The 12017-nt window shown below is 44.6% G+C and overlaps 1 protein-coding gene across 1 annotated transcript in view; it reads left to right on the top strand.

Annotated features, from left to right (window-relative positions):
- Positions 1-271: 271 nt before the first annotated feature.
- ephb3a (eph receptor B3a) overlaps positions 272-12017 on the top strand; it is a 32626-nt gene continuing 20880 nt past the window's right edge. Inside the window, exons 1-5 of the mRNA XM_017470999.2 lie at positions 272-612; positions 4261-4325; positions 5170-5454; positions 5825-6212; positions 9443-9598. Coding sequence (XP_017326488.1) covers positions 552-612; positions 4261-4325; positions 5170-5454; positions 5825-6212; positions 9443-9598 — 955 coding nt within the window. The 5' untranslated portion in view covers positions 272-551. The remainder of the gene's footprint in view (positions 613-4260; positions 4326-5169; positions 5455-5824; positions 6213-9442; positions 9599-12017) is intronic.

The following is a 12017-nucleotide window of genomic DNA, read 5'->3' as shown; positions in this document are numbered from 1 at the left end:
GGATTTCCATGCTAACGGAGCAAAGGAAAAATGACTGACATGGTCAAAAAAAAATCCAAACTTTAAATATTTCAAGGGGGGGGGGGGGGGGGGGGTACAACCAAACATTGTATTCAGTATTGTAGGACGCCATTTCAATCTCAGGTAAAGGTGGGCGTGTGGGCGGAGCTAACGCCCCCTCCCCCCCTTAATTTTTTTGTGTCCCGCGCTGTGGGCTCATTGGTGGCTCGCGGTCGGGTTCAGCCCCGCCCTCTGGACCGTCCGCAGAGAAGCAACAGCTTCTTTCATCGCGAGGATGCCGAACACGTAGCAGCAGTAACGTGCTACACTGTAACAGCTGTGCGCGCGCGGGGAGAGAGAGAGACAGAGAGAGGAAAAAAGAGATGCTTTGCGGATTATTGGGCTCGAAACAGCGGGAGGGAATTCGGATATAGCTCGGATATGGACGTGTCAGTCAGTTAAAGCTTCTTCTTTCTGCCTTCGTAGTCAAATTGTGGTTGTGCCTGTGGTTGGAGTTTTTTTTCGCTCCCTCTGCTCTTCATGGAAGCTTCATGATGGATTATTTGCTGGTTTTGTGCAGCCTTTTGCTGCCTGTGGTGTCTGCTGTTGAAGGTAAGTGCCTTTGTTCACCAAAATAAAATAAATAAATAAAACAGAATGATTCTCAGTCGTAATTCTTCACACAGTAGGGGAATAAACCAAACAAACAAACCAACAAAAATACCTCAGAAAGTCGGTTCCTGTCAGAAACCAGTTTGTATCGGAATGTCGTTATTAAAGCAGAGCATGCAGACTAACCTCAACGTTAGCTGTGTTTATTCTAGTAAACATGACTTCCATACGGTTCCTTTTCGACCCAAGGTGTAGCTTAAATGCTTGAAAACATCACCACTGGTTCTAATAAAGCTGTACGCTTGGGGGAAAATGGGTGTCCCATTGGCTTCCAGTATGGCACAATAGGATCCCTGCATCTTGCAATGCAGTGATTACATGTTTGGGGTGTTCAATGCCTTGGCTTTGTTCCAAACCCAAACACCTAACACACATACACACACACAATCTCTCTCTCACACACACACACTCACAGCACACAAACCATGTGCAAAATGATGCAATGGGAGTGTGATGATGTTATGTACATGTTGCATGCATGACTAACAGGTCAAGCCTTGTGATTGTGAGGTTTCAAAGGGGCAGGAGCGCTACGGCACACCTTTTCAGGTCAGGACGTCACGCCGTCGTGATGGAGCTCCGTCTGCTCCGTCAGCTCCATCAGAGTGATAAAGGAGAGGGTCAGCAAGCGACGGAGCGGCACGTCCGATAGTGTACAACACACCCCCGGGAGCGCAGGCAAGCTGGCGCAAGGTGTGGATCTGCTGCCTTTTTTGTGGGCGGGGGGCTGACGTTGGCGTGTCAGATTGGATGTAAAGTCATGCACATACTTTTTCGTCGTTTGAGACCCCAGCGCTTCGGTGGCACTTCTTCCTGTCTCGGATGATCTCGAAGGCGCTGCTTGCGATTCGTAAGAACCGTCCTAGAGCTCAGCTGCGTCCCGGTGATCTCGATCGGAGGGAGGAATCCACTCCCTTCTCGCGCGCTTCACCTCAGCTCGGCTCGATTCCTCATCAGTTTTGGTGTCAGCGGCAGAGCTCAATCGATGCTGAGCGTGTGTGTGTGTGAGACTCAGAGGCCAGGCTGTCACGCCGGCTTTCTCACAGAGCACATTAGTTATACATCCCATGGAGGTCAAGTGGGCACCGTTTCCACTGTGACAGGAGAGAAAGTGTGAAACGGTTTTCTCGTGGTCCCTTGAGTCAACTCGGCCCATCTGTCAGAAGCTTCCGAGTCGGCGAGGCCGTCTGAAATGATACATTCTGTTCAGATATCATATCAACCTCGAGTCCTCATCGTACAACTCCTGGTCCAACGTTAAACCACAGCGCTGCCGAATTCTCAAATCCGACCGGTCAGAAGGTTTTCTAAAACAGCTCTGACTTGTACGGTCAAGGCTCCAAATAAACCTAAAGCTAAAGAAAGCATGTTTGCTACTGTATAAGGAGACATTTATGTTATTTAAAAAGTTAAATTTGGAAGGGGTCTCCAAAAAGCGTCGGCGCTTTGTAACAGTCAGTAGTTTTTCCGCTAGAGGAAAGTCTTCAGTATGACAAGCTGGCTTATTTTTGTCTGATTAAAAACAAGAGACGCTGGCGAGGGTGAACATTAACTCGGGCACATCAGAACATTACGTCTTGTTATTTCTTCGATAATTCAGGGAAATATTGACCTGAAACTCTGGTGTCCGGTAACTCCGGACGCTTGCTGCGATATCAGTTTGGAAGTGGAGCATTTGCGTTTTATTTTGGATGTAAAAACAGTGGTGTGCACTTATCCCTTAGCAGTTCTACAGAGCGCTTTACACTGGTTCCTATTCACCCATTCACATCCACAGTCACTCACACACCAATGGTAGCAGAGCTGACATGCAAGGTGCTAGCTTGCCGTCGGGAGCAACTCGGGGTTCAGTGTCTTGCCCAAGGACGCTTCGGCATGTGGAGTCACGTGGGCCGGGAATCGAACCGCCGACCCTACAATTAATGGACAACCCGCTCTACCTTTAACCTGAGCCACAGGCCATAAATTGTAGCCACAATTATGCACGTTTCGTAGAGTGACATAGAACACCAACATCCAACCAATCAGGACAAGGAGGTGTCTCGATTTGCCTGTCAGTCACTTTGCCAGGTCTGCCAAATCCAAAAGCTTGCCACTCAATTCAGGGGTTGTATTTGTTTCCATTTTTGTTTGGATTATAAGCTAGCTTCAGGCAAAAAATCTCTAAGTACCGGGGACGGTTTCCATTTTCGCACAGAATTTTCATTTTTCGGAATTTGTGGGGTATTACATTGGTTACGACATAAAACACGTCAAAGAATTGAAAGAATCGGAAAATATGTCAAATCTAATCCGGATCCTGATATTGTCGAGTAATTTCAACTGGTATCGGATCTGTAGAACATATAACCTCTAGCCCTAGCACACGTCTAGCTAATATATAATAATGCTATTACAACGTTACTGCAATTACTTGTGTTCCCACGTGCGTCGCTAAAATAACACCACTGTATATTTGCTAAAGTTTACGGATGTCGAGTGTTTTTCTTATTTTTCGATTCCTCAATGATACGAGCGCTCCAACACCGATCCATCACTAGCGCCGACCCGAGCAGTCGGGTCTTCGGCTCTTCGAGACGACCGACGCATTCACGTACAAGACACGTGTCGTGCCGGTCAGTATCGCACACGTTTCTGAAATGCCACGGCGCTCACTAAATCCCCAGTATCGCTCGTTTCCCAACTTCCAGATACCAGACTCTGAGAAAATCTCCAGAGCAATTCTCAGGCGCGTACGCGAGACCCATCACCCGGAAAGCCAGTGACAGTGACGTTCTTTGCTCGAGCGCTCGAGCGAAGGCACGATTTCAAAGCGCCTCGAGAAAAGTGCCGGCATGGTCATAAGGAATTGATCAAAGCTTCAAAGCGATTTTCCCTCTAATTATAATGAGATGAATATTTCACATAGCGTGTTGCTCTTAAATTCACCCTGTTCCGCTCTGTAATTTATACACCGATGAAAAGGAGCTCTGCAATATGCATAAACAGTGTGAGAATGCGTGTGTCTGTGCTGTGTTTGCACGTCCACGCGCGAGTGTGTGTGTGTGTGTGTGTGTGTGTGTGTGTGTGTGTGTGTGTGTGTTTCTACACCGCCTGAACTGTATTTTCCGGAGACCTAATCGGCTAAGTTGACGTTCTGCTCTGAATATTTCATGCAGGAGCTCGCAGATGTGAGAGTGGCGCTAATTTGAAGCGAGCGCTCAGCCTCATCGAGCGGCGCCTCAACAAAGTGAATAAAACATTAGCATGTGTGCTAGCCGCGCAACCGGCTAGTTTTGCTCCACTGATTGGAGTATATTTAGAGGACAGAAAATGCCCCGGAGGTTACTGCATGCCTATATACGAGCAAAGCAACAGGGCCTTATTCCATCCGAGCCACAGGCTTTTCGCTGCTGAGGATAGATAAACGAAGGCCGCGCTATCTATATGCTGGCACAAAAAAAACGTGATTAGGCATGCAGCAGATAATGCAGAGAGAGAATACTAATCCGTGATGAGCTCGAGTTTGGAAGGGGGACAGGGCCTGGATGCGTGTGGCGTTTCATTATGTTTGGATGTATTTGTTTACTGATTATCTTTGGCTTACAGAGACACTTATGGACAGCAAGTGGGCCACAACCGAGCTAGCATGGACCACGTATCCAGAAAGCGGGGTGAGTACAAGCATACTGTCTGTCTGTAGTTGCCTACCTACACACTCATGTTTGTAGAGAAAGGACAAAGGAAAACAGGCTCCACGGATGAAAAGATTTCTCCCTAAGGCAGCTTCCATTTATGGGAAATATATATATATATATATCTATGTGTGTGTATAAATATTTTTTCTCCTACATCTGAAATACAGTGCCGTATGACTGGTAAGGGAATTAAGCACCACATATTCTGACCTTAAGCTTGACAGACCTCTCCAAACCCCCCCTCTACCCCCTTTCCATCCAGCTCCCGTAGTACGATCTGTCTTTGGACTCTGCATGCAGAGTCAGTCAATGGAAACGATGGGTTGCCACGGCAACAATCTTAAGCGGTCCGGTCCTTTCTGCTGGCTGGCGCTCGTTGTCTGGCATGTCGAAACCCATACATCATTATAAGTAATGCGCTCCCGCGCGCCCCGAGATAAACACATGCTTTCCCCCTCGCCGAGCCGCTTCTTAATTGCGTAGCGCGAAGTTCCCCGACCCAAATGTCACCTTGGAAAACGGATTACATTTACCCAGATTGCTGAACGAGAATTCACTCGGGCGTTTCCGGAGAGCGTTGTGTCTGGTCCGAAGCTCGAAAGGTTGCTCGGGTGCAGATTTATTTATTTTTAATCTTTTTGCAAGGATGATAAGAGTGAGAATGTAACATTAAAAAATTCTTAGAGGATCTGGTCCTTACTTGCCAATTAATTGAGCAATATATCCTCAGACATAGCATTTACGTGATTCTGCTCCATCTCTTGACGGTTTGCCCATCATACTTTCCTATTTTCTCCTAACACTCACGCTTTCCTCTCAGTGGGAGGAGGTCAGCGGCTACGATGACTCCATGAACCCCATCCGAACGTACCAGGTGTGTAACGTCCTGGAGCCCAACCAGAACAACTGGCTTCGGACGGACTTCATCCCACGCCGAGGAGTGCTCCGCGTCTATGTGGAGCTCAAGTTCTCGGTGCGAGACTGCGCTAGCATTCCTAACATCCCTGGCTCCTGCAAAGAGACCTTCAACCTGTTTTATTACGAGTCCGATGGGGACACGGCGACGGCGAACAGCCCACCGTGGCGGGAGAATCCTTACGTGAAGGTCAGATGGGGAACTGAGGAATTGTGTGGGGATTTTAAGATTTTAAGGGTGGGGTTCATTTTGTTTGGAATAAGTGCACGATGATGTTAAATGCTGATGGAATAGAAAATTTTATGGTGACTATATTGTCAAATTATAAAGATTTATAATACCAAAATTGCGGCCAAGGTAGCAATGGAGAGACAAACCAGAGTGTATAAGGAACAGTGTGAGATCTACACATTAGATTACACCTGTACCTATAATCTTATAAGGAGTGACGTTTACTGTTCCAAGTGTTTCTGCCTTCTTACGTTGTGATTCTAAGACGTATGCCCCATTGGCAAGTCCGACGTGACCACTTCTTGAACCTGTGACCCTTCGCCTCCAGGTGGACACCATTGCCCCTGATGAGAGCTTCTCTCTGCTAGAGTCGGGGATCGTCAACACCAAATTACGCAGCTTCGGACCACTATCCAAAGCCGGTTTCTACCTGGCCTTCCAGGACTTGGGTGCTTGCATGTCTCTGATCTCCGCCCGTGTCTTCTTCAAGAAGTGCTCCACCACCATAGCCAGCTTTGCAGTCTTCCCCGAAACAGCGACAGGTGCAGAGGCCACCTCGCTGGTCATCGCCACCGGCGCGTGCGTACCTAACGCTGTCGAGGTGTCCGTCCCTCTCAAGCTCTACTGCAATGGAGATGGCGAGTGGATGGTTCCCGTGGGATCCTGCACCTGCATGCCGGGCTTTGAGCCAGCCAAGAAAGACACCCAGTGCCAGGGTAAGTGGAGTTTATTTGGCCTTAAGCACTTATTCCTAGAAGCCTGTTTTGAGAATTTTCTGGCACATGGCACAGTTTGGAAAGCATAGATGCCAAGGTCGTAAAGGTGGGTTTTTATTTCTTTTAACGGCATTAGTGATGATTTTGAGGTCAGAAAGTGGCCTCTTTTCTCGGCTTTTCAGATACAGTGAATTATCAGGTTCCTCAATGGCTTTAAAAGGATTAAACACGGAAGAACTAATTGGACAGCAAAGTTGTTACTCACAAGGCTCACAGTAACTCAAGAGAGGGGCTTTCAGTGCGAATTCGAATTAGCGTTTCGCTACGAATTCGCCGGACAGGCGGATTTGTAGAAGCTCTTTATGTTCGGAAGAATGTGAGGGATCGGCTCCAGCTGGTGCGCGCACACTCCCGTGTCTCCTCCGAGCTGGAGCGCAGAGGGAACAGAGGGAGAGAAAAGCCGATCAGTAACGGGTGGAGGACTGCAGCAGCGTCAGAGAACAAAGCTTCCAGCAAGAGCCGCTCCTGACAGATCTGACAAGGTCCTAACAGAGCGATAGAGCGGAGACGGATGGTGCTGCCGAAAAGGGGGGTGGGGGGGTGGTGGGTACAAACCGTGAGCCAGTGAGAGAGACCGAGTGAGCGAGAGAGAGAGAGATAGTGGGGATTTTAAAGGAACAAACAAATAAAAGACAGGCGAAGCAAGGACCAGACAGGGAGGGGTATGGGGGTGAAAGTTGAGACAGACTGGAGTAATAAAGAAGAGTTCCACAGAGTTCAGAGTTCAGACGGGCTTCATTCGTTTCCATATGGTCTCTCAAGGTTAAGGGCAAGCCTTAAAGGACTGATAGATGATTCCCTGCGGGGACGTTGTGCGTCACCAGACCACCACTTGGCCTAGAGCTGGGAAGAGTGGATGGTGTGGGGGGTGGGTTGTTTGTTTAGCGAGATCGAGAGCGCGGATAGAGGTGGGGGTTTTTCTGTCACCTCTCTGGCTGGACACAGCTACCACTTACCTCAGGCAGCTCTGTTAGCATTTATCTGTCAGCCTGGGCATGCTGTCGCTCTCCCTGTCTCTCTCTATGTATCTGTCTGTCCATCCTGCTTTTTTCGTCACCCTATTTCTTTCTCTATTTGCTCAAGCTTTCGTCTTTCTGCATCTAACCTGTTCGTTTTCCCTCTCACTATTTTTTATGCATCTCTCTCACCCACCCTCTCTCGCTCGGTTCTGCAATCTCTCTCATTCTCTACTGCTAACTCTCTCTCTCTCTCTCTCTCTCATCATATCCATCTTTCTAAACCTCATCCCCATTGTTCTCTCCTTCTCTATCTTCCTTTAGTTCTGTCTTGTACCAAATCTCATCCTGTACCTCTCCCCCTCTCTGTTTCTTTCTCTCTCTTTCATGCTTCCTGCTTCCTCCTCATTACTTTCTCTCTTACGACTCTTTGTGCCCATGTCTCTCACTCTCTCTCTCTCGCTCCCTCTCTGTGTGCCTCTCACTCTTTCATACTTTATCTCTTGCTGTCTTTGTCTCTTTCTCCTTGACTGTGGTATGTCTCTCTGCTCTCTCTCTCTGACTATTATTTTTTCTACCTTCTCTCTCTCTCTGTCTGTCTCACTCTGTTTGTCTGTCTGTATTTGTATCTCTCCATATGTCTGTCTTTTTCTGGCTATTATTTCCCCCTACCCACCCCCCCCCTCTCTTTCGCTCCTCTCATCCTCCGTACTCCACCCTGTACCTATCTGAATGCAGAGCGCCGCGCCTGTTAAGGGGCCACTCGCTTGGATTTTCCACTTTCTTATTATCCTCACACTCTTCTCCTTCAGTCAGGAACTAATATATATCATGGGTGGAATACTGAAGCAGGCCCGGTAGCTGAGGTGTAATTCAGCCGCTGCAGTGTGGTAGAGCAATAACGCAGGCAGCCGGCATTCCAATGTGACTCTCCGCTCTTCAAGCTATTTCCACATCGATTCCATTCAGAACGGGATGGAGGAGGAGGGTGTGGTACGCTGATGTCGTTCTACAGCAAAATGGCACATGCTGTTCAGCATTTCGTCTTGTTAAATCTTGCAGAAGCGCGTCCCTATCTTATAGTAAATGCGACATCTAGGCTCTAATAATCATCCTGCTATATTTCCAATGCCATACTGCTGCAACCTTTGTGTTTTAGCCATTAGCCAACACTGGTTCCATTGCAAGGCGATGCTATAGGGCCGCCGTTATTTTTCTTTTAGTGTAACGATTGATTGAGACAGAAATGATGATCCTAACTGAGATACGTGACTGCAAAGAAGGAAGAAGGACTAGTCAGCATCATCTAAGTTTGCAGCATAAAATAGGTTAATAAAAAAAAAAGTACAATTTGTACAAAGAATATCCAGCGTGTGTCAAATATGGCCACAAGATGTCTAGTACGTCCAAAATATGTCCAACGTGTCTAGTCTGTTCACAATATGTACATCGAATCTAGTCAAATTATGTCTAGAATATTGCCCGTATATCCAGAGTCTGTCCAATATGTCCAGAGCGTCCTCAGTATATCCGAGGTATGTTCACTAATTCCAAAGTATATCCAGACTATTCAGTATGCCCAAAGTAGGTCCAATATGGCCAGAGTATGTCTAATATGCCTAATATGTCTAAAGTATATCCAGTGTGTTGAAAGTATATCCATTATGTCCAAAGTATGTTCTTTGTCCAAAGTGTGTCCAGCATACTCAAAGTATATTGATTATGTCCAAAGACTAATAAGTATGTTCAAAGTAGGTCCAGTATGTCAAGAGTATGTCTAGAATGTCTAATATGTCCAAAACAACAGGTCCAAGATGTCTAAAATATGTATATCCAGTATTTTTTTTTAGATATTTTTTAGTTTTATAATTAATTTTGATAAATAATCTAGTGTTAAATGAGAGTGCAGAGTTCCTGGACACTGAATGGTAAAAACTGGCACTAAATCATTATTAATAACGATCAATTATAACATTGTTTATCAATTTTAAACGCCAACCCAGTCTTTATCCAGAATAATTTGGTCAGTGTCTAATTATCAGTAACTCTTTCCCCATTCTTTATGAAGAATCTGTTATTTTAATCATTCTATCCTTTAAGAAAAAAATTACGTACACACGTACTACATCTAAAATTCCGACTTTGTGTTTCGCCTGCAGCCAGAAAGACAAAACATGTTGCTGCCTTGAGTGACCTTTTCCCTTTCCTTCTCAGCATGCACAGCCGGCTTCTTCAAGTCCAAGCAGGGCGAAGGATTCTGCACCCCGTGTCCACCTTTCAGCCGGGCCACGTCCGGCGCGTCCAGCGTGTGCCCATGTCAGAACGGGTACTACCGTGCCGACGGCGACTCTCCTGACTCGCCCTGCACCAGTGAGTCTCCTGTGTTTCCCTGCCTTGTTGAGCATGTTTAATTTGCCTGATGACACCGAATAAAAAAGCAATAAAGGCCACCTTCCTCGCCATTATCAAAGCGAATCCCGGAACCACTTAGCCTGCAGGCTAATTGCGCACATGCACGTGGATTGAATCAGCAATATTGCATGCACTCACGAAAAGCCAGTGCAACAAACGGCTCGATTATTTACAGCGCCGTGCCGACACGATTGCATGTTATGAATGGATTTCACAGAGGAGTGTGCACTTAATATCAGTCAGGAACAAAGAGAAAAAAAAAAGAAGTCAGATTAGAATTTTTTTTCCCAGAGGCTCGTTTGGTTTGTGTCTAACTGCAGCCTCTGCTTTTAATTACTTTGCATTCTAACTCTGCGGGTGAGATCCATCGGTTCTGAAATCCATGCTGTCAGACAAGGGCTCCTTCGAGAGAGCGACGCTTTTGGAATGAATATGTGCACGCGATTAGCTGATTCGATCGAAGTGACTCGGAATAAACGCCTGCTTTTATCTGACCCTTTGAGGGATTAGATTTGATCTGGTGGAGTTGTGCAGCGTGAGCATTCACACGCCGGACTCTCTGCTTGGATACAAGTTAGAGTCCAGACCAAGGTCCGTGTAGAACCATGCAGTTGGGTGTTGTAATAGGTAGAATAGATTGTAACAGGTCGAGAAAAGTGTTGTCATAGTTGTATTCTTTTGCAATGGGTAAGGTAATACATGTACTAGATTGAAATAGGTGTTTTTATAGGTGTACTAAGTTGTAGTCTGGTTGTGGTCATAGGTGTAGCAGTTGTTGTAATAGGTGTAAATGATTGTAGTAGGCATTGTAATGGGTGTAAATGAGTGTAATAGGTGTTGTAATAGGTGTAAATGATTGTAATAGGTGTTGTAATGGGTGTAAATGATTGTGATGGGTGTTGTAATGGGTGTAAATGATTGTGATAGGTGTTGTAATGGGTGTAAATGATTGTGATAGGTGTTGTAATGGGTGTAAATGATTGTAATATGTGTTGTAATGGGTGTAAATGATTGTAGTAGGTGTTTTAGTAGGTGTTGTAATAGGTGTAAATGATTGTAATAGCTGTTGTAATGGGTGTAAATGAGTGTAATAGGTGTTGTAATGGGTGTAAATGATTGTAGTAGGTGTTGTAATATATGTAAATGATTGTAATAGGTGTTGTAATGGGTGTAAATGATTGTAATAGGTGTTGTAATGGGTGTAAATGATTGTAATAAGTGTTGTAATAGGTGCAAATGATTGTAATAGGTGTTGTAATATATGTAAATGATTGTAGTAGGTGTTGTAATGGGTGTAAATGATTGTAGTAGGTGTTTTAGTAGGTGTTGTAATAGGTGTAAATGATTGTAATAGGTGTTGTAATGGGCTTAAATTATTGTAGTAGGTGTTGTAATATTTGTTGTAATCCATGTAAATGAGTGTAATAGGTGTTGTAATGGGTGTAAATGATTGTAATAGGTGTTGTAATGGGCGTAAATGATTGTAATAGGTGTTGTAATGAGTGTTAATGATTGTAATAGGTGTTGTAATAGGTGTAAATGATTGTAATAGGTGTTTTAATGGGTGTAAATGATTGTAATAGGTGTTTTAATAGGTGTAAATGATTGTAATAGGTGTTGTAATGGGTGTAAATGATTGTAATAGGTGTTGTAATGGGTGTAAATGATTGTAATAGGTGTTGTAATGGGTGTAAATGATTGTAATAGGTGTTGTAATGGGTGTAAATGATTGTAATAGGTGTTTTAATAGGTGTAAATGATTGTAATAGGTGTAAATGATTGTAATAGGTGTTGTTATGGGTGTAAATGATTGTAGTAGGTGTTGTAATGGGTGTTAATGATTGTAATAGGTGTTGTAATGGGTGTAAATGATTGTAATGGGTGTTGTAATAGGTCTTGTAATGGGCTTAAATTATTGTAGTAGGTGTTGTAATAGGTGTTGTAATAGGTGTAAATGATTGTATTAGGTGTTGTAATGGGTGTAAATGATTGTAATAGGTGTTGTAATAGGTGTAAATGATTGTAATAGGTGTTGTAATGGGTGCAAATGATTGTAATAGGTGTTGTAATAGGTGTAAATGATTGTAATAGGTGTTGTAATGGGTGTAAATGATTGTAATAGGTGTTGTAATGGGTGTTAATGATTGTAATAGGTGTTGTAATGGGTGTAAATGATTGTAATAGGTGTTTTAATGGGTGTAAATGATTGTAATAGGTGTTGTTATGGGTGTAAATGATTGTAATAGGTGTTGTTATGGGTGTAAATGATTGTAGTAGGTTTTGTAATGGGTGTTAATGAGTGTAATAGGTGTTGTAATGGGTCTAAATGATTGTAATAGGTGTTGTAATGGGTGCAAATGAGTGTAATAGGTGTTGT

This window comes from Ictalurus punctatus, chromosome 7 (assembly GCF_001660625.3).
Source record: "Ictalurus punctatus breed USDA103 chromosome 7, Coco_2.0, whole genome shotgun sequence".
Taxonomy (NCBI): Eukaryota; Metazoa; Chordata; class Actinopteri; order Siluriformes; family Ictaluridae; genus Ictalurus; species Ictalurus punctatus.
Note: the sequence above shows the minus strand (reverse complement) of the source record. Positions and strands in the feature narration are given on the sequence as shown.